The sequence below is a fragment of the Microcebus murinus genome, chromosome 15, assembly GCF_040939455.1.
Source record: "Microcebus murinus isolate Inina chromosome 15, M.murinus_Inina_mat1.0, whole genome shotgun sequence".
NCBI classification, from domain to species: domain Eukaryota; kingdom Metazoa; phylum Chordata; class Mammalia; order Primates; family Cheirogaleidae; genus Microcebus; species Microcebus murinus.
This window is the reverse complement of record NC_134118.1, coordinates 60,911,728-60,934,328: the sequence shown is the minus strand read 5'-3', so window position 1 is coordinate 60,934,328 and position 22,601 is coordinate 60,911,728. Positions and strand designations below refer to the sequence as shown.

General features: G+C 43.3%; 1 protein-coding gene across 3 annotated transcripts; it reads left to right on the top strand.

The window, feature by feature from the left end:
- The first annotated feature begins 1,212 nt into the window (after positions 1 to 1,212).
- Positions 1,213 to 21,885, top strand: TRIML1 (tripartite motif family like 1). Of its 3 annotated transcripts, none has more exons than XM_012784226.2 (6): positions 1,213 to 1,398; positions 16,011 to 16,106; positions 17,133 to 17,363; positions 18,329 to 18,351; positions 18,518 to 18,615; positions 21,009 to 21,885. In XM_012784226.2, the coding sequence occupies exons 1-6, from the start codon at positions 1,213 to 1,215 to the stop codon at positions 21,557 to 21,559; spliced, it is 1,185 nt and encodes a 394-aa protein (XP_012639680.2). In that variant the 3' UTR covers positions 21,560 to 21,885. The 3 variants fall into 3 exon arrangements, with proteins under 3 accessions (XP_012639680.2, XP_075866890.1, XP_012639679.1); XM_076010775.1 differs by lacking the exon at positions 1,213 to 1,398 and adding an exon at positions 15,221 to 15,785 and having other exon boundaries at positions 17,157 to 17,363; XM_012784225.3 differs by lacking the exon at positions 1,213 to 1,398 and adding an exon at positions 15,221 to 15,785.
- The last annotated feature ends 716 nt before the right edge of the window (positions 21,886 to 22,601 follow it).

The following is a 22,601-nucleotide window of genomic DNA, read 5'->3' as shown; positions in this document are numbered from 1 at the left end:
TTTAGTAGTTTACACACGATGCATCTGCCTGTGTTTAGATGCTTCTTCAGATTTTTTTTCCCAAAAACATAATAATTCCCATGGAAATTCGTCTGTAAGTAATTTTAGATGATCATTCCTCTTGGAGGTATGGGAGGATAAATTTGGCAGAAATATCTATGGGTTGTATATACTAATCACAGTTTATATGATGCGCATATGAATAAAAATGTTTCCTTCATATTATTAAATCTTATATTTGACTAGTGTCGATGCTAGCTTAAGTGCATCTTCTGATTATTACCAAAGCAGTGTATCTAATACTTGAAATTACTGTTAGAATAATTGAATGCCTGATTTATCAATGCTTTCCTAGAAGTAGTGGGTAGAACACAGGGATTGCTTAAACATTTTGGTGATTACTATTTTGAAGGAAAGTAAATAGTATTGTTACAGCCAGTTAATTTATTCTTTAGCCTGAAACTATTTCCATGGGCATTATGATTCTAATTATAAACTCCATGGAGGATAATAATCATCTATCATTCTACCAGCTTATTGTAAAGGTCCCAGACTCCTAATTCAGATTTTGTTTTTGTTTTTATTCCCTTAGGTGAGTTAAAAGAAGTTTCCTTTTTAAAGGGCTGTGGGCTGGGCCGATAGTTAATGGTTCAAGATCCCTGTGTGTAAGGTGGGAATGAAAAAGAAGAGAGGATGCACAGTCCTTAAGGCAAAACAGGCAAACAAAGAGTGAGGTGTCTGATAGCATCGTAAGCCCCTCCTAGTTTGTACCAAGCTTTGTGTGAGGAACTAATATTAATACTAAAGAACCGGGTAACAGAAAATATAGTGGCGCTCATGCCAAACATTTCTGCAATTATAAATCCTCACTGGTGAAGGAGCTATTCTTTCTACTCAAGGATATTTTACAGACACCTCTTTCTTAGTCCTGATTCTCTCCCACAGGCTTGTCCCCGAAATGCATTCCGGAGGTAGCGTTCTGAGTCTCCACGATGGCGGCATCATCGACTCTGTGAAGACGGTCTATCGTGTCCTGCTGACACGTCTATTAACCACACTCTTCCAATCTAGAGACAAAGGGAGATGAGGGCTCTGTTTTCTCACTCAAGGTTCTATCCACTGGTATGTTCGTCAGGGTTCTCCAGAGATCGAATCAATAGGACACACAAACACACAGGAGGGGGTTTCCTGGGGGACTTGGCTTACTCAGAGATGGAGGCCGCGAAGTCCCGCGATACACAGGCTGCACGCCGGCGCCCGGGATGCTGGTGGCGGCGCGTGGTCCAGTCCGGAGGCCTCGGGCCCTGGGGAGCTGATGTAACCTGGAGTCCAACGGCCGGGGAACCTGGAGTTCTGATGTTCGAGAACAGGAGAGGAAATATCTCCCAGCTCCAGAAGGTAGATACTATGGTTAGCCTTTATCGGTTTTGTTCCCTCAGGGCCCTGGGCGGAATGATATCTGCCCACACTGAGGCGGGGCTTCGCCACCTCACCCGCTCACACTCCCGCCCTAGTCTCCTCTGACTGCGGGTTCCCCCACCGCCACACCCCAAAACAATGCTTTCCCAGGTCTCTAGGTAGTCCTTGATCCGCTCATGTTGACAGTGAAAATCCATCATCACGGTTGGGAAGAAAAAAAAAATTCCCTAGCCTCCCCCCTGAAGCAAGGTATGGACGCGTCCCTATGTTCTGCCACTGGGATCTACGACAAAGTTTTGTGCCACTTCCAAGTAATGTCTTAAAGGGAGAGGCCGTACCTTGCTCCCCTCGAGCCCGCCTTCACTGTGCACACAATGGTAGGAACTGGGCCATCGAATATCCCGCAAGTTGGAAGCTACCCGTGTCAGAGAAACAAGAAACAGGAGTCAGGGTCCTGCAGTTCATTGTGCCTACCAGATATTAAATGAGTAAACTTGCACCCTATTGAAGCCGCCATTACTTTTTACTGTCACTCATAGCTGAGGCTAACTCTAACACATTGACTGTCCCAAAGTTAAGGTCTGGAACAGCTTACTATAGGATTTATTTTTGAGGGGGCAGAGGCCGTGCTGGGGATGGGAGGTGGCTGAGGAACAGGGGATGAAGCTATGGGAGGAGCAGTATTAGTTGTGGAGAAGAGCTCAGACTAGCTCTGCCTTCTAGACTATTTGGCTTTAAGGACAAATGACCTCAATATTTGTAACCTGCAAACCAAAAGCATTTTCTCAAAACTGATAGTTCCTGGAAAGAGAGACAATAGGAGGAAACCAATATTTATGTCTAGGTCCTTTCGTTTGCTCTTAGTCCTGCATGGGTAAGCCTTGGTGTTTTAGCTGCTGCAAGCTTGGTAGGAAAGTGCTAGAACCACTGTGACTCCAGGCCCATGTTCTCGCTAAGACACCTCAACTGCACCACTGCAGAGTGAGCGTCAGCTGAAAATCTTCCCATCTATTGTAACCATCCTTGCCATACACTTGAGCCTTCTCAAAACCACCTTGGGAAAGTTAATAATCTTGGAATGGTGCCTGTGAACATAGCCAGAGTTACTCTGTTGAGGTCATGCCAAGGAAATATTTTTTTTTCCTTATTTGCTTTCCTCATTGGACACCTTCAATAAATAAGCCCTCCCTTAGATACAGGGAGACGGAGAATGGACCCTGGTGGGCAGAATTCTGAGAAGGCCCCAGGATTCTCAGCCCCTAATATGAATACACCTCCCAGTTTTTCACAAACAAGCACTAATATGGGTGTAGATATGAGAGATTTTACAGATGTGATCACGGTCTCAAATTAGTTGACTTTAACATAGGGAAGATTACCCTAGTTAGGCCTGACCTACTCAAGTGAGCCCCTAAAAAGGACTGTGCTTCTCGTGGTAGGAGAGATTCAGCTGAGGGATTGGTGGCTTGGGAGATGGTGGGGGGACACATGGCATGAATCTAAGAGTCGCCCCTGGGAGCTGACAGCAACCCCTACCTGCCACTCAGCAGGAAAGTGGGGCCCTCAGCCAGTCCTATAACTTCAAGGCACTGAATTCTGTCAATGATTTAAGTAAGCCTAGAAGAAGACCCCAAACTGAAGACAATACATCCTGGCTAACCTTCTGAGACTCTGAGCAGAGAACCCAGCCATAGCAAGCTGGATTTCTGACCTATGGAACTGGGAGCTCATAAATGCATATTGTTTTCAGATGCTATTTGTGGCCATTTGTTACAAAGCAATAGAAAACTGATACAGACACTTACTTCCTTGAACAGCTGCTTGGTGCCTGAGGGGAGAAAGAATTATGGTTAGAGATGGATTCTCCAAGCAACTCCTGAATCTCATATTGAATTCAGAAAACAAATCAAGAATTCTATTTTAACACAAAATTATTTTATTAGACCAGAATGATAGCCTCAAGACAAACCTAGAATGGTTTTGACACAGAATTTAACCTAGAAAAAGAATATACTCCGTTGGGATGTTTTTCCTGACAAAAAAATAAGATTTACCCCTTCTCCTGCTAGGGGGACACCCCTCCTTGAATCACAAAGTCATTAGAGGATACAAAGTTTTTATTTTTTAAGGATTCACCCTACTTATCTCTATACCTGTCCACATAAGACAGTGAACTAAATGTCTTCACGTCCTTTTAAATGAGCATGAATTGCTATTGGTTTCAGGTTTTTTCTGACCAGATTCTGCATCCCCTGTAGAGTAGCCTCCTGCCTAGGTGGACAGATTCTTGCAGCTGACTTTTTATTTTGCTCCCACTTCTCACCCATTCAGGGGAGGCTTCCTGTTTGACCATTAGCAGATAACCCTGTAAATCCACGTCGGTAGAAGTTAGTGGCATGGCCCCTTCTCAGTCTTACAAAAGCCTGTACCAGGTCCTTATATATTCTTACCACTGGCTTTCCACTTTAAGAAGTGAAATCCTTCTTCAAAGGGAGTCTTAAAGAGAACCACAACATACAGGTAGAAGATGAGCTTATCTAGCCCTCTGTTGATCCAACAGCTACCTGATGCCTGTCTCTGCATGCACACAACTGTTAGAGTGCAACCGTGTAGGAAGAAATATACATGTGGTCCCTACCCCCTGGGGCAGTTTTTCTAGCCTGCAGGTAGCCGTGTCAGTTTAGAATTACAACTAGCTTTACAGAATAGAAGATTCAGCGTGCCTTTTCCACAGCAGGGCTAACTGTGCTCCAGGAGCTGCCTGACCCCAGTTAGGCCAGAGTCTTTGTTCCTATGAGTTGTGGTCAGCAGTCTGTACGCCACCAGCATAAGAGTTACAGTCTAATGCAGGAGAATCAAAAAATAAACTGCAACACTGACTAAGGCCATGAATGAGAGGTACAAAGGACTATGAGGTTTATATGTGAGAGGCAGAATTTAATTATCCAAGGAGATCTGGAAACATTTCCCTAGGCAGCTCGAGCTCAGGAGGCAGGAAATGTGTGTGTGTGTGTGTGTGTGTGTGTGTGTGAGTGTGTGTGTGTGTGTGTGTGTTGTGTGTAAGGGTGGGGGGGGCCGGGAAAAGCAAAAATGCCCTTCACCCCGAGATCCTTCATCAGTCCCTAAGACTGATTTCTAGAGGGAATCATTGCTGGACAAATAGATAAATGAAACCAATATTCTTTAAGATGATTGTTGGTTTGAAGGGAAAGCAATTACCAAGTACAGGACAAATGCATCCTCTGTTTCCTCCTGTCATCTAGCTGTGTCTTCTGTCTTGTTCTTTCAAAACTTTTAAGGTTTTGAAAAGGTTAGTGTTTTACATGATGGTTTTCATGGCTCCATCATGGGCCTTCCTACATATCATATGAATTTATATAAAAGGTAGGGATGCCACAAGGGCAGTATTTTTATGCTATGTGGAAGTTTTATATTTATAAAGCCAAACTCAAGAGTAGGCTTCCCTAAACTTTTGAGTGAGTTTAGTCTTGTTATATAATTCTAGCAAATTTTACCACTCAAAGGGTGTTATGTTTGGTCTCATTTATAAAGCCATATTATTTCATATAGTCAGGCTATAGTTATCAATTTAACATAGTCAGTGTCTTTAAATACTTCAATTGTCTGACTTAGGATAAAACTCCCTCAGCATGAAATTCTTATAAGTGATAATCAGGCTTATAAAAATAGTGAACCTGAAATTCTTAAGCATTGCAATGTTTTGTATATATTTAGATCTCTACTTATAATTTAGAATGACACTTAGAATGACAAATCTAAATCAGTGACTCAATTGTATGTTTTAAATTGCTGTTATATGGCTATTTCTATAAGCCAAGTTCTCCTAAACATTACCAACAACACTGAATAGGTTTTTACGTATTCAAAAGTGTGAGCCAGGAGTACTCCTATAATCCTAGGACTTTGGGAGGCTGAGGTAGGAGGATCACTTGAATCCAGGACTTCGAGGTTGCGGTGAACTATGATCATGCCATGGCACTCTAGCTCCCAGGCAACAGAGCAAGATCCTGTCTCAAAAAAAAAAAAAAAAAAGCATGAAGAGGTTGGTGATATTTGAGTTGGAAAATGCTAGCCCACTAGGAAATGGTTAAACGAGATTGCCCTGGGCTGCAGATCTCAGCTGGGTATGAGCTCAAAGGTGCAGACACCCAGGATGCTTCTCTGCACCCACTGAGGAAACTGACATCAAACCATGTGATTCTGATGAATCCCTTCCTATGTGATTTATTCTTTTTGTAGTTCTTTTGCAGCCTGCTTGAAGTGGCATAATGACCAGATATGTCAACAAGGATGTTGACTGGGACCTTGTCAGAGGCCCTGGCAGGGCTCACTGACTCTTATTCACACATTGGTGACCTCATAACCCTTCTAGCTTCTATTGCCAAAGCTTGAAACATCCCTCCCTCCTAGTAACATATGCAAACATCACTCAATAGATTTTTGCATGTCCTTGGCTCTTAGCATACTCAAGTGTCTTTCATTTAAATTGAGAGTTTGATCTTGATGGAATGTTGCATTTTTTCCATATATAGACATTTCTGCTACATGCAATGTATTTTCCTTAAAAACAAACAAAAAGACACCTCACTTTGCCAAAATAATGTACTAAAAATAATAGTGCTTCTATAAGTGTTAGGGTAGAACACTCAATCCCTATACAACTCAAAACAGATGCTTATAAAAATGTTAACAACCTTTAAAAAAAAAAGCCACATGTGAAATCAAAGACGTATAAACTTCTAACAACAACACAAACAAAAATATAGGGTAACTGTTGATTCAGCTTTTTCAAGAAGTGAAAGTTATTTGGTAGGAGGTTGGGGAAAGGGTTGAGTCTGCCAAGTTAGGGTGGCAAGGGCAAAACACAGAGGCCGCAAAAGCAGCATCTCTGTAACAGAATCTGGTCAACCTGAGCTAAGAAGAGTACGGGGTGAATGGTCTTCATGGCAGTGGAGAGAGTACCACACGGACGGCTTGTGCACTTGGCTGTCTCCATGCACTTGCCTTCAACTGCTCTTTCTTGGAACCAAACTTCAACATGCTAGGAAACGGTCATGTTTGAACCAGTGTGCTTTTTTTGTCAAACTAAAACAATTCCCTTATTTTGCATTATAGGAACATGCTGTTTTTTAGCCCTACAGTTGATTTCTAATCCTAGTAGGACAATTCCCAAGGATGTTTAAGATCTAATTGAACTTTGAGTTCCACCTGCCTTCTATGATCTTCATAACTGAGACTTCTCATTCTGCATATTCTTTCTGGGCAGTTATCTGTTCTCTAGTCTTCAGTTACATTCTATATCCCAAAACTTTATCTCTAGTCTAGACCCTCCTGCTGACCTTCAGTCTCCTATAAACGTACATATTAATTACCGGGACTTTCTATTCAAATGTTGTGCAGGTACCTCAAAGTCAGCATGTCCAAAATGAGATGTATACACACACATATACACCCTTTTCCCTCCCTATGTCGAAGGCAACACATCCATGCAGTTGTTCAAGAATATTGGTAATTACTACTGGGGACTTCATGAAGATAAAAAAAAAAGAAAAGAACAAAGAATATTGGTATTGTCTTTGAATGAGTACCTTCCCCATACTTCTCTAGTTAATCACTAAGTCTTAGCTATGTAAGACTTTACACTTTCTTAGAGAGCCCACTTCTCTCTATCCCACTGCCATTGTCCCAGTTGAGCTTTCAGCTGAGCACTGTAACCAAATAGCAAGTTCTATGAAAGTTTTTAACTATTCTAATCCCAACCTGCAGCCAGTTATAAAAAAAATAATTGATCATGCCAGTCTCTTGTTTAACACTTCAGTGCACATGCATTTACTTTGAATCAAGTAAAATTCTTTTTGCTTTACAAGACCCTGCCTATTTTCTCCCAAATACTGAAGGGGAGCTTGGGTTAGTCCCACTTCAGTCCTTCCTACATAACAATGGTGCCTCTGGACCTCCTTCTTCCCTCAGACCCTAGCAGAGTGGAAGAAATGACTCTGAGGGAGAGTCCTTAAGTATTTTTTAGGAACTGTGTCTAGGTTTGGTTTCTTTATATATCCACCGCAGCCATTTCACTATAGGTTTAGGATCATGACTGTCCAATTACTTTTTGGACTTATCCTTGAGGCTAGAACTTATATTTTCCAGCCTTTAGAACAGTTCAAGTCCTCACATTTAAGCAGACTAGTGTTCATGAGAATACTAGTGAAAAGGAGCTACAACCTCTGACCCTGGACTCACTGAAAATGCATCGTGAATCATGTGGCCATCCTCATTTGGAGGAACCCCTAGCATACTTCGTTTTTCTCTTCTAAGGGAGTTGTTCTCTTGTGAGACTCTACTGCCTTGTGTAGAGAATTAAGGATTTCTTGGACCTCATTCTAAAGAGGATCACTATTCACTCCTCTTGGTGGTTGCTATGCTAGATCTATAAAGTAGAAAAGGTATAGCACAAACTTAGGCATGAATTAGAATGTGAAAATTAGCAGTTACTCCAAGTCAAAATGGGGCTGTTCGTACTTCTGAGCTTCTAATGTTGACAGTCAGGGATGGAAAAATGATTTAGGTGATAGGAATTATTTTGAAGACCCAGGGTCTTAAGGAAATAAGGAATGAGAATGAACCCCTGGAATTTTCAAAGCGAATACAATCTAACCTTGAAGATTTCTTTTGCCTTCTCAATGGTAAACATTGTGTGAGACTTGTTCCTGAGATAGAAAGCAGATCTCGCAAAGGGGCATCTGATCTCTCAGCACAGACCCTCTTCTGTTTTCCTTGGTGTACCTCATCTATACTATTCTTGAAATTCATTATATGCCATCTCAGGTGCTCTCCTATCCCAGCCATCATCCCCTGTCGACTTGTAAATATTCTTGCACTTGAGACAGGTGCCACAACCAGGAGTTTCTTTCCAACTGCTTAAGAGGCTCTTATCATAGCAAGACCTGTGTCCACATTCAGCTGCCAGCAGTGTGTACAAATAGAATAAGACAGCTCTGTTTTTGAAATTAGGTAGATCCAAGGTAGTCTTTGTCCTTTTTGGGGAGGGAGAGAAGGATTAAGGAGAAGAGAAAAATAAATAAAACTCACTCATCTTAACCGAACGTTTGCAACAACAGGAATTTGTCTTTGGTTTCAGCTCACAATCACATTCCTTCTTCTTTTGAATCTCCCTCTGAGTCACACTTGCCATTCTCAGCCTGTAGAGAAGTTGTCTTGGACTTAAGTCCTCTACCCTAGACATCTCTCAGAATGTTGTTGTCTACACACTGGCAGCTCTTGTGTGTAAGAAGGGGCGGAAGACAGTTTTGGTAAGAGAGTAAAAGCATGCACCAGGAGCCAGTCTCCAGCTGCCTGGAAACCCAGCCTTTGTGGGGTAGTTTGATTTGTTCCAGCCATGGTTCTCAATCATCCTTGCATAGTAGAATTACCTGGGGAGCTATAAAGATTCTATGCCTAAACCTGTGGCTTCCAAGCTTTAGAGTACTGTACATCAGAATCACAGGGGTGTCTTGTTAAATGCACAGATTGCTGAACGCCCCCTCCCCCATAGAGGTTTTGATTCAGTAGGTCTGGGCTGGGGCCCAAGAGTTTGCATTTACAACAAGTCTCAGGTGATGAGTACTACCCACTGAGTACTCTAGATCGCTTAGGCGCTATACCAACTAAACCAGAACCTCTAGTGGTGGGATATGAACTTCAGGTTTTTTTGGTTTTTTTTTTTTTTGAGACAGAGTCTCACTCTGTTGCCCAGGCGAGAGTGCCATGGCGTCAGCCTAGCTCACAGCAACCTCAAACTCCTGGGCTCAAGTGATCCTTCTGCCTCAGCCTCCTGAGTACCTGGGACTACAGGCATGCGCCACCATGCCCGGCTAATTTTTGCTATATGTTTTTAGTTGACCAATTAATTTCTTTCTATTTTTAGTAGAGACAGGGTCTCACTCTTGCTTAGGGTGGTCTCGAACTCCTGACCTTGAGCGATCCTGCTGCCTTGGCCTCCCAGAGAGCTAGGATTACATGCGTGAGCCACCGCGCCCGGCCTTCAGGTTGTTTTTTAACTCCTCAGTTGCTTCGTATGTGCAGCTAAGTTAAGGGACCACTACCCTATGAGAGACCAGAGGATTTAAAGAGGGAGTGGTGCACCACCTAGAAGACAGCATGTGTAGAGAAGTAGGAGTAAGGGTGAGATGTCAGCACCCTGGCCCAGCCTGTGGCCACAAGGGCACTGCACCCCAGGTGCTCTGGCAGCAACCGGCAATGGCTTCAGTCTTCTGGGGTACTCTTCCCCAAATATTCCTGAAGCCTTCCTTTAGATTCCCCCACCTTCAACTGTGTTCACAGCAGCACTGCCTGGCCCCTGTGTCCCAGCTCCTGAAAGACATTTAGCTCTTAGTTCTTAGATTTGTGGCTGTTCTCCCTGAGGAATCTTGCACAGTTCCTGGGCATTATTATGAACAATGACAATGAATCCCATATGGGATTCCCTAGAATCCTATAAATTCCCAGCTACACCTAGAACCGCCATTCTTCCCTAGGATTCTCACCAACTCCATTGGCATCTCAGCCCAGCGAATGTTTCCTTGGGTCTTTGCACCTCAGCAGTCAAGGAAGAGCTGTGGTGGCAAAGAAGGCTCCCATTTGGTTTTTCTCAACAGGCTCCACTGGCTTTTTGAAAGCAACATCATAAGGTTACCTAGAAGTAAGCACTCTCTTCTCTGACCTTAACATTTATGGCTACAAATAATCGATAGACATGGAAGGAGTGTTCTCTGGCAGCATCCAGCACCAGTTATTATTGGGTAGTTGGGGGCAGGGGAGACCCTCAGCCCATCCATCTTCAGGGCTGGACTTAAGGGGATGTTTGCCAGCCAACCTGCTTTTGGACACAATTGCAGACTCATAGAGTTTAGTGTCTGTGGCTCATTCGGCTCTGTGGGAATGGCAGCATAGCTCTGCAGTTGATACCATGGACTCTAAAATGAGGCCACCTCTGTGAATCCAGGACAAATGACATGACTAGAGTTTGTTTTCTCATCTGTAAATGGGGCTGGAACTAATGTCTACCTTACAGGGCCATGGGGAGGATTAACTAATCTTCTAGGTGTTGAGAATGGCACCTGGCATGAGTGAGTGATATTTGTATTAGCCATTCTCATGTTTTTTCCCTACAGACACTATTTTTTGGTGAGAGATAAAGAGTCTTATGAATAAATATTAAGATTTTCTTAAGAAAAGCAGAAAAGTGGACATCCTCATTAAAAAGAAGAGGAAGCAACCTGTATATACATAAGCATCTGTTTCTCCACTCATACAATGCTAGTCTAATGTGAAATGATAATTTATTTTCTAATCCACTGGGTGGATCACACCACTTAGAACTCAAAATGTGTTTGATAATTCCTGCAGAATTATGTGAAAGGGTGTCGTATGATAAAAATAAGACAGAACAAGTGACCTTTGCATTGTTAGGGTGTTTTTTTATCCACCTTATCCTTTACCAATATTAAATCCTATTCACATAGAAGTAATTCAAATTATTTATCTCTAATAATCTTAAGTCCCAGAATCTGTATTAGAAAGGGGAAAGAAGTTAGAAAAGAAGTCCTTTTTCTTAATAGTCCATCCTAAATTTAGGGCATGTTTTTTAAATTCTTATGTATACTTGTTTTAACTGCTTTGAAAAGTTTTCTGCTCAGGCTTCCCAACTCATACAAGTTCCTTTTGACTTCCCTTTTTATCTCTTTAGAAGACAAAGTACATAAAGCACTCAGCATGATGCCAGAAAGAGAACATTTTCAACATTTAACTTTTCTTAAAGCAAGGGAAGAACAAGAGAGGCTTTGTTATCCAGAAACAAACAAACAAAACACTTTACCTTAAATCATCAAGTAAGACGAGAGTAAGTTGTCAAAGCTCTAGACAGTAAGCTCAATGGCCCACTGAGGCAACTTGGCAGGAGTGGCTGGTTACAGCTTGCAACTGACTCTATGGAGTTACAGGACCTGGGCCCCTTCCCCCACAGACCTGGCCCCCATGTGCTGCTACCTCTTTATAAAGGTGAATATTTCCAAACCAAATTGTAAAGATTTAAATATTTCTGAGAAAAAAGAATGTTGCAATGTAGATTTTTTTCACTTATAATATTTCGACTCACTGTCAGATCATGTATTTTATTTTATTTATTTTTTGAGACAGAGTCTCACTCTGTTGCCCCAGGTAGAGTGCAGTGGTGTCATCACAGCTCACTGCAACCTGCCAAGCACAGTTAATTTTTCTAGAGACCCGGTCTCATTCTTGCTCAGGCTCACCTTGAGCTCAAGCAATCCTCCTGTCTCAGCCTCCCAGAGTGCTAGAATTATAGGCGTGAGCCACCATGCCTGACCCCCGCCCCAACCATTCCTTCTGTTATATATTCCCCACTGTCAATATTAAAGAGTCAACTGTATTTTTAAAACCAGGCTTTTAAGCAAAATATTTTTCAGATAAGCCCGCATCTAGCCCACTGCCTCACCAATAAATAAGTTCTCACTATATCTGCAAAGTTTCCTTTTTCTGTATGCCCTAACCTTGATTTCATTGGGGTGATAGTTGAGGCTATGAACCCCTTAGGTTACCCTTGGCATCACCTTCTTAGGAGGAGGCAAGCCAGAGAGGAAGCTGCTGAGCTATTGATCTCAGAAATTGTGTCTATGAATTAAGCCTAGTCATTGAGTTCAGAGAGATGACAAGGAAGTCTGTATTTCCAAGAGTGAGTATAGCCAGTGATGTCAGATATCTGTCCCACCATCATGCCCCAAGACAGCTGTCCAGTTTCCTTTTGACAGCACTTGAAGAGGTAACTGGAAACTTTTACCCACTGGCAAGTCAAAAAGTGAGATGCAGTGGTGAGTGGACAAAAGAGAATGACTGGGAGGCGGGGCACCCAGTTTCCTAGTCTTGCTATGAATCATGTAGTGAGCAAGTATGAGGGACCAACCCCAGTTTATTTGAGCCTCAGTTTTCTTCATCATCTATGAAAGGTAGTTGGACTACATGAACTCTGGGTTTCCTGCTAGATATAAGACTGGTTCTTGTGTCTTTTGCAGCAACATGGATGGAACTGGAGGCCATTATTTTAAATGAAACAACTCAGACACAGAGAGACATATACCACATGCTCTCACTTATAAGTGCCAGCTAAACTGTGTACACATGGACACAAAGAGTTGAATAATAGATAGTAGAGCCTTGGAAAGGGGGGAGGGTAGGAGGGGGTGAGGGATGAGAAGTTACTTAATGGGTACAATGTGCATTATTTGTGTGATGGATACTCTAAAAGCCCTCACTTCACCACTACATGATCTATCAATGTAACAAAATTAACAGCAGTACCCCATAAATTTATACAAATAAAAAGATGTACTCCAGATAGAGTCTTCAATTTCATGCCAAACAATGCCTTAAACATGAAATATTATAGCGTATCCTTCTTACCATCATCTCATCACGTATATGGTCTAGAATATGTGACTATAATAAATGTGTTTTATATGATTGCTAAAAAAAAGACTGTATTCTATAATAATATGATTCCTCCATTTGTTCATTTAAAACTTATTTACTGATAGATCAGACTCTTGCTATGTGCAAATAATTCTTCTAGTCACAGATGAACAAGACATGGTTATTGTGTTATGGAGCTTATAAAAGAGAAGGGTTTATGTGGAAGAGAGAAATGGGGTAGAACAGATGGGTGCAACTGGAACATAGACTATTCCAGTCTTCCTATTCCAAATTGGAATGCCAGCTCTGTGATATACCACAACTCTATTGTGAGGCTTATTCTAATGATTCTGGTCCACGTCAAAGACTCTTGGGTTTGTGTGGGAATCACATACTGAGTGGAGATGGTAGTTTATAAATTCTTTATCCAGTGGTGGCAGTTAGTGTTATAGTTTTTTTTGTTTGTTTGTTTTTTTTGCTGCACCCTTACTTAAGACTAACTTCTAGCAATATTTTGAAGCAGTGCTCAGTTAGTATCCCAAAAGCAATCTAAGCAGTTGAGGTTTCATGATGCCAACTGATGCCACCTCTCATCCTGTTTAAAATAATATAACTCTTTGCTCTGATTGTTTCTATTTCTTGGCTTAAATTCTCATCCTAGTAATTCACATATACTATACAAAAGATAGATTATTAAAACATTGTGATTGGCCGGGCGCTGTGGCTCACGCCTGTAATCCTAGCTCTTGGGAGGCCGAGGCGGGCGGATTGCTCAAGGTCAGGAGTTCAAAACCAGCCTGAGCAAGAGTGAGACCCCGTCTCTACTATAAATACAAAGAAATTAATTGGCCAACTGATATATATATAAAAAATTAGCCGGGCATGGTGGCGCATGCCTGTAGTCCCAGCTACCGGGGAGGCTGAGGCAGAAGGATCACTCGAGCCCAGGAGTTCGAGGTTGCTGTGAGCTAGGCTGACGCCACGGCACTCACTCTAGCCTGGGCAACAAAGCGAGACTCTGTCTCAAAAAAAAAAAAAAAAAAAAAAAAAAAAAAAAAAAAAAAAAAACATTGTGATTAATGACTTCAGAAAAGTAAGTTTTGACTAGGAGAAAGGAAAGTGAAGAAAGAAACTTTCTAGGGCCAGAAAACCTCCTTTTCCCAAAGTTCAAGATAAGAAAAAAATCCAACATCCTGTTGGAGATAAGTGGGAAAGAAGTAACAGTTGGAGCCTTGGGAGTCAGAAAGAAATTAATGGAATAACTTGGGTAATGGAGACCCATGGGAAGTTGCCAACTGGTAGGGTGATAGGATGGAAATAGAAATGTGTTGTGATGAATTAGTGGGCTGGCCACACTGGGTAGACACTGAGGAGGAGTTTTTATGATCCCACCTCCTGGCATATGATGAATGAAGGGTGCATCATGACAAGAACTGACCCCCAGAAGATGACACGTGAGTCTCTGGCATTTGGCATGACTCCCAGTGGTCACTGAACACAGTCTCCATCCTGGGCATTCACTTTTTCCTGGGCCTAAAAAAATGTCTGCACATTTGATTTCTGTCTAGGAAGAACTGATAGAGAATAAAGAGTTTGAGAGGGCCTAGTCTGCACATTTTCAAAGTGTGAAAATGAGTGAGCAAAATTATATTTATACTAAACTAGAATTCTTTCCATTCTATAGTATGATGGCCTCTGGAGGCAACTTCCAACAAGAGCATCGTTTTAGATGCTTCCGAGATGACACGTGGGTGAGGACCATAGTCTGTAGGGCAGAGCAAGACACATGCCCATGGCAATCCATTGTGCATCTGAAGTCCAGGGATACCTCAATGGAATAGTTCTCACTTTGTTGGGATGAATGGAATTAAAGTACAGAGTACTTGACAAAGTTGCAGTTAGCTTAGTCTTTGGCCTAGCAGAGAAAAAGGCCTAATGAGACAAGGAATATATACTACAGTCCTTTCAGTTCTTAGCTAGGCTCTGTTAGTGGAGTTTCCCAAAAGATTTAGACATTTCCAATTAGAGATCATTGTAATTTAAATCTCTGCACTAGTTCATACCAAATTACCCAAACCTCCAGTCTAAAACCAATGTGCTGAAGTGGTTTCACAGCGCTGTGTATGTACAGTAATCAACGCTCACAGTGGTAACTCTGTTAGAAGCAAATGTCCTCAGTATCCTGCATGTGGCTTTCAGAGAGAGATTCAGTAAAAGTTTGGGGTTGATGATGAACCCAGAGGACAGGAGTTCCACATTAAGTCATAATCGGCTTTGTGTTGGGAGAGTGGACATCAGTTGGTGAAATCAGGCTCAGAGGAGACAAGAGAGTTTCTTGTAATAACAGCATAGCAACAGATCAGCTACTTTTTACTCGACACAGTGGAACCACAGGGAGGACTTTTCTAACCTCAGAATAGAAGTGTAACCCTGCCCTAATGTCCATCATTGAGAAAATGTCTACAGCGGATTTGATGGAGAATCTCAGGGAAGAACTCACCTGTTTCATCTGCTTGGACTATTTCAACAGCCCAGTGACCACCGAGTGTGGGCACAGCTTTTGTCTGATGTGTCTCCTCAAGAGCTGGGAGGAGCATAACACCCCTTTATCTTGTCCTGAGTGCTGGAGGACCCTGGAGGGCCCGCACTTCCAGCCCAACGAGCGCCTGGGGAGGCTGGCTAGCATCGGCAGACAGCTCAGGTCCCAGGTGCTGCAGGGCGAGGACGAGCAGAGCGTCTGCGGCAGGTCTTCAGCGGCCAGCAAAGCCTTCTCGGAGGAGGAGCAGAGCGGGGGTGCTTTCTCGGTCCAGAATCACGGGGCGACCAGGGCACTTCTCCCCAGCGAGACGGAGGAGCACCACAAAGTAAGCCCGGCTGCTCCCAGGAGTCCCAGAGCACAAGTCAGACGCCATCACTTAACTTTCCTAACGTTCTCTAGCGGCGACAGTCAGCCCTGGCACCTCACCTCGGCCTTGTGTGCAGCCTGCCTTCTTCCTCCGTTGTTGAGTCCTGGTCATCTTGTAGTTATTTGGTCTTTGAGGCCGCTGGTGCTCTGCTCATTTGCCACAGAAAGTGTGTTTCTATTGCAGGAGAAACTCCAGGGAATCCTAAATCTCCTGCGTAAGAAGAAAAAGGAAGTTCAGACGATATTAACCCACGAGAGGGAGAGAGTGATACTGTGTAAGGTCAGTGTCTGTCTTACTCTGGGATCTTGTATATGATTCTATAGAGGGACTAAAGGGATACGTAGTGAAATATCAGCAAACAAAAAAAAAAAAAAGAGAGAGAGAGAGAGAGAGAGAAAGAGAGAGAGACACATTTTTTCAGTTCCAGTCTTGCAGTGTGGAGGATCCTTGCTTTGGGCTGCCTCCCTCTGCTTATCCACCTGGGAATCTCAAGGCTCAGCTCCAATTCCCCCAGCTCCAGGCCATTTCCCTTTTTTCCTCCTTGTTTGTACCTAGACAACTCTGTGGCCACCTCTATTATGGCTGTGATTAAAATCATTTAAAATACAAGTTATACTCATAGGCATATAACATAGGATGAAAATCAGTTTGAAAAAGGAATATCTCAAATGCTTTTTGGGGGGAAAAAGAGAATGTAAATTAAAAAGAATAAAGAGAAAGAGATATTAAGGCAAAATAAGTAGTTTGAATTATACCAGGCAAATGCTCATAGTCAGTCACAGATCTGGATTTGAGCTATGTAGCAGCCAAAGCAAAGAACTAAATGTTTAATTAGACATTAGAAGAAATACGTGTATTTGATTCTCCCAATAGACTGTGAGTTCTTACGTGGGAGTATTTATGATGTATATTCCTATTCCTAGTGTGTGATCCAATACCTACTTTCATTAAATACATATTGGTTGAATAAATGAACATACATTTTTCATAATTTTTCTTCTTACTTTATTTTGTTTTACTGGTCACCTCCTGTCATATTTTTGCTTATTCTTGGTTTCTCCCACTAGACTGGCAACCTCCTGGGAACAGAAATCTTGGTTTTGTTTACTATTGTATGTATAGCATACACATCTTTGAAAACATCAAAGTCTCCACCGAGCTAGTCAGAGGAATATATGTATTATGTGTCAGGTTTCAGGAATTATCACAGTGGAACTCTAGGACTTGTAGGATTAAAAATCTACAGACACGGGTGTGTCTTTTACTAACTTTATTATCTTGGGGTGTGTGTGTGTGTGATGGCAGGAAGAAACAAAGACTTTTAAACAGGTCGTTGTGTCGGAATATATGAAAATGCACCAGTTCCTGAAGGAAGAGGAGCAGCTGCAACTCCAGCTACTAGAAAAGGAAGAGAAAGAGAACGTGAGGAAACTGAGGAACAGTGAGACCCAGCTGACCCAGCAGATCCGGAGCCTAAGCAAGATGATCGGACAGATAGAGTCCACATGTCAGAACTCAATTTTAGAATCATTGGAGGTGAGAATAAAATACTTCTGAGAGCACTGGGAAAATGAATGGGAAAAATTATGGTAACCCATAGGAAATGATTTCTTTTTTATTCACCTGGAAAGCTAAGTTCTGGCCCCGAAGTAGCTTTCCCAAAGATTTGACATCCTATATGTTAATAAAGTCTTGAGGAGGAGGAAAAACAGAAGAATGCCCATCCCAAACATGCCTGAGGATGATTTCAGTTTCTTCTGTGCCCACCTCTGCAACCACTGCTTTGTCAAATATTTATTTAAGTTTATTAATGTGATTTTGCTACATGCTGGGCACATTAAATGAAGCTTCAGAAAGACCTGATTAAGATAAGAACGATTATGATATGGACCAGAGGTGGATGTCATGTCCCGAATGGGTTTGTGCAGCAATATTTAACCACGCAACCCTATGGCAGTAAGGCGACTGGCTTGTCAAGTAGCCTAAGTGTGGAATGCAGTGTCCCGTGTCCCCAGTCCCTGTTCCTCACCGTCTTCACTGGCTTCTAGGCAGCTGCATTTTCTGGGGCCTTCTTAAACATAAGCCACATGACCCTATTTCAGCTCCAGTTCTGTTTCATGGGCTGGTTCCATACCATGCTGCTATTTGATTTAGTGCCTTCCAGACACACCGCTCCCAGCTCCCACAGGGTTAGCGAGTCTCAGCTCTCACCAGGCCCTTTCCTTTGTTTATCTCTGAAGCTCCTTCTCCCCTGAGACTGATAGTTTGGCTTCTTTATCAGCAACAGGTTCTTTGGACAAAGGGATGGTGTGAGAAAAAGTAAAGGACAAAGTATTCTCTAGTCGTTGTGAGAAAGAGCTTGTGTTGACCCAAACCCATCCCTAGAAGAACTGGGGGTTGTATTCCACTGCCACTTTGCAAAGGCCTGTGTCCAGAATGGGTTCTGTCTTTGCCAGCCATCAAAGTGCACGCATGCTAACTGTATTTCTTTTATGCCCTAGGAGGTGAGAGGTGCCCTGGAAAGGTAGGGTGTTCCTTTTGTGTTCAGCTGTGCAAGCTGCAGGGGTATGAGGCGGGTGCGAGCGGGTCTGGGAGTGTCTGCCGTGGCTGGGGACGTGAGATGTGCTCTCAGGTTGGAGCAGCCTGCCGTCTGTGCAGAAGACGGAGTGCACGTCTCTGCTTTCTTGCAGGAACGAGCCCCTCCTGCTTCAATCTCCAGAGGCCACTACCACTGAGCTGAGTTTGTGCCGAGTCACCGGGATGAGGAAGATGCTAAGGAAATTCAGCAGTAAGTCAGCCCGACCGTCAGACCTCCAGGGATCCCAGGGCTAACCTCAGGGTGTGTGAATGCAGCTTCTCCCAGCTAGAATACTCACCACCTGATGCTAGGTGCTGAGCTAAGGTGTCCTGAGCCTGCATGATGCACCAGGGATCGCTAGGGCCACAGACCAGCCCTGCGTTTGAGCAGAGAGAAGCGGTGAAGCGTGACTGATGTTTTATCTGGCTTTGTTTTCTGGCTAAGGAATCCTGCTCCCTCCTTCGTTTGTTTTTATTGTTCTGATTTGTCCACTCCTAGCCCTTGCATGTTTGCACACACACATTCCCCCCTCTTGCAGAGGATTCTGCATTTCTAGCTCTGTTTCTGTCAGGATAAACACTGACTTACATTCTAAAATCCCAGTGAGGGACCAACCATTTAGAGAACTGTCCCTTTCGAATGCGCCAGATATTTAGACTGGCTAGCACCAAGAGGTCAGCATTAGTTCTCAGCTTTTATCGTGTTGACAATCTGACCTTCAGAGGAAGGCCTAATGAGCTTTGGACTCAACAGATACTAATAAGTGCCTGCCTGGCCTGGTGCTATGCTGTTAGACTCTGGGCTTTCTTACAATGATAAATAAGCCAGATGTTGCCTTTGCTCTTGTAGAATTGTCAGTAAAATCAAGGAGAAAGACATTGATCATACAGATAATTAGTTATGGTTGGGATTTGGTCTACAAGTACGAAATTGTATGATAGTGGCACCTAATCTTTCTGAACAGTCAGTGAACGTTGGAGGCCCCTTCCATGAGCTCTTTTCGGGAGGGTGGGGGCGCAGGCCTCCCACTGGTTCACAGCGTGCTTCATCAAATGGTCACCAGGTATTGCACTAAACTCATAAGAAGCTGCCTTTGAGCATGACATAATGAGAAACGCTTATTAGAAATTGGTATTCAAACACTCAGTAACTGTGTCATCTTGGTGAAGCTTCCTAACCTTTACGAATCTCCGTTTTCTTTTTTATAAAAGTGGGAGAAAATTAATAATGCTTGCAATGATTAAATGAAATAATGTGTAGAAAAGGCTTGGCCCATAAGGAAGACTTCAGCGAATGCTATAACCTCAGTCATTTATTTGGGTCAACGCTGCCAATATTTCATTCCCACCCAAAGTAGAGGATCAGAGCCAGCCGTGGCTGCTATGAATGCAAGCAACAGAAGGTGGTGTCTCTGTGTGGATAAGCAGCTCTGAGCTCTAACACTGTCTCATGAACAGAACGACTTCCATTCCACTCTCAGAGACTCCCTTCTCACTCTCAGGCAGGCTGGTATTGCTCTCCCCATGACTCTTCCCTCTTTCCCTTTAGAGGTTCACTCTTTTTGTTTTATGGAACAGTGAAAGAAGTGCTTAGAGGCCAGGCATATTGGCATCTATAGTCCTGGCAGGTGTGGGAACCAGATGTCACGTCCCCATGTTCCCTGGTTCTTGGTTTCTAGTACTGAAGAATCATTACTGGTACTGAGTCAACAGAGCAAATGAGCAGACCGAGCAGATGCAAGCAAGCACAGCACCAAAGTTACTAAACCCTAGTACATTCCAGAGAAGGAATGGGCCAGCCCCTGAGAGTGGAGGAGACCCTGAGTTTAACAGGATTTCTCCCTTTATGTTGATTCCTTAATTCTATGCTAAGTGGGGGTGGAATATTCATGATTTTTCTTGGAAAAAGGTGGAGAGTTTCTGGAATGGTGAAATCCTCCCCTTCTCTATCCTTGTATGGCAGTTCCCCGGAAGTTGCCATGGTATTTGTATACTGTCATGGCGCAGGTGGATGTGTTTTGCTATGTTAAAGGGGGTCAGTCACTTGAGGATACTGTCATCTTACTTGTAAGTGTGCTCCAGAGACCCTCATTTGTGGCCTTGGTCATATCTCCACTTTGTGGCTTTTCTGCCTCTTTCAGGTTGATCAGTCCTTGGAGATCCCTTAACACATCATCTGTTCCTTCTTGGAAGCCCCCCTTCTGGTCAATTTGTTCTTCCTAGTATAAAAAGCATCTCCTAATGTTATCTGTTTCCCAATAGAAACAGATAAAGCATCTGTTCCCCTTCCTCCATGCCCCCACCTAAAAGTCTTAGCTACTCAGGAGGCTGAGGCTGGAGGATCCCTTGAGCCCAGGAGTTTGAGGTTGCAGTGAGCTGTGATAATGCCACTGCACTCTAGCCCAGGTGACAGAGTGAGACTCTGTCTCAGAAAAAAAAAAAGTGCTTAGAGATTCTGTTCTAAACAAAACCATTCCCCTTCTTATTCACTTAAATTTCACTGAAAAAAAAAAAAGGACAAAATACTAAGAATTTAATTCAAATTTCACATATATAAGAGGTTTTTCAAAACGTCAAAGGATTCTTTCTTATCTCTTCTTGCAGCGGAGATAACTCTGGATCCAGCCACGGCCAATGCCTACCTAGTCTTGTCTGAGGATCTGAAAAGCGTGAAATACGGAGGGATCAGACAGCAGTTACCTGACAACCCGGAAAGATTTGACCAGTCTGCAACTGTGCTGGGCGCTCAGACCTTCACCTGTGGGAGACACTACTGGGAGGTGGAAGTGGGAAACAAGACCGAGTGGGAAGTAGGCATCTGCAAGGACTCGGTGAGCAGGAAGGGGAATCTCCCAAAGCCGCCCGGGGACCTCTTCTCACTCATAGGCTTAAAAATTGGAGATGATTATAGTCTTTGGGTCTCATCGCCTTTAAAGGGCCAGCATGTCAGAGAGCCCGTGCATAAGGTCGGTGTGTTCTTAGACTACGAGTCTGGAAACATAGCGTTCTACAACGTGACCGATGAGTCCCTCATCTACAGCTTCCCCCCAGCCTCTTTCCAAGAGGCCCTCAGGCCCATCTTCTCCCCTTGTCTCCCAAACGAAGGGACGAACATAGATCCTCTAACCATCTGCTCTCTGAAAAGCCAAGTCTGAGGGACATGCCTTTGAGCCTTCCCTGAGGATGAGGTCTAAGACTAACAGATAGCTATTAATGAAGATGACTAATACAGTGACGGGATTAACATCAGGTGATCTGAGACACCCCCCACCCCAGAGTTTCCATACACTTGAGCCCTCAGCGAACAGCTAAATTGGATGATCAACTTCAACACCAGTAGAAGAGAGCTGATCATGTCCTGTGTCTTTAACTAAATTCTTTATCTAGACTCCCCCATGTACCTGCCGGTCACTCAAACTATAGGGACAGAACTAGCCCTTATAGTGCTGAATCCCACTGTCATAGGCCAGTTTTATAAATATATGTCACTTTTGCAAGCGTGTGTATTTATTTGACTCTCAGAAACAGTTGGGTTTGAATGTGTCTTTGGCTTACATGCGGGGTTCTGCGTGCTGGGTGGTCCCAGTCCCTTGGGGGCTGAAGCCTGGGTTACCCTTTCCAGGGTGGGTGAGAGGGACTGAGGGCGCAGCCTTCTCTGAAAAGTCACTTTTCTTCCCATCCCATGAGGCCTGGAGTATTTGTACTCAGGAAAGCTTGTATGTCCAGAACGTCACAAATATTTGTGTGAATATCATCATGTCCTTCATGTTACCATAATCATAAGAGGCTGGTACCTTCTGTTAATATGTTAAAAGATGACAGAAGAAAATTTCTATTCTATAAAAGTAGTATGGCAATGGATGCCAAGTGACTTTATTGTGTTTGATGTAGGTTATTTTCTGTACTTTTGCTATTTGCTATGTGCAGAAGGCTTTCAATCCTTGGAAGGCCAGAGCGTACTGTCCTGTCTTAGAATGCCAGGGGTCATGGGGAATGGGGTGCTGTCTGAGTGGAGCTCTTTTGGCTAGTCTCGGACCAACTCCTGGTACAGGTCTGCATGTTCTCAATTCTTAGTGGTTTGTTCCTGCAGGTTAGTGTTAAGTTTTTGTTTTTGTGTTTGTTTGAGACAGAGTCTCACTCTGTCTACCCAGGTAGAGTGCTGTGGCATCAGCCTAGCTCACAGCAACCACAAATTCC

What these genes read in the sequence shown, in the direction of transcription:
- TRIML1 (XM_012784225.3), top strand. Translation starts at nt 15,360, where the DNA reads ATGTCCATCATTGAGAAAATGTCTACAGCGGATTTGATGGAGAATCTC. An exon ending in AGACGGAGGAGCACCACAAA is followed by an intron (nt 15,786 to 16,010) that starts GTAAGCCCGGCT and finishes TTTCTATTGCAG; the next exon opens with GAGAAACTCCAGGGAATCCT. An exon ending in GTGAGAGGTGCCCTGGAAAG is followed by an intron (nt 18,352 to 18,517) that starts GTAGGGTGTTCC and finishes GCTTTCTTGCAG; the next exon opens with GAACGAGCCCCTCCTGCTTC.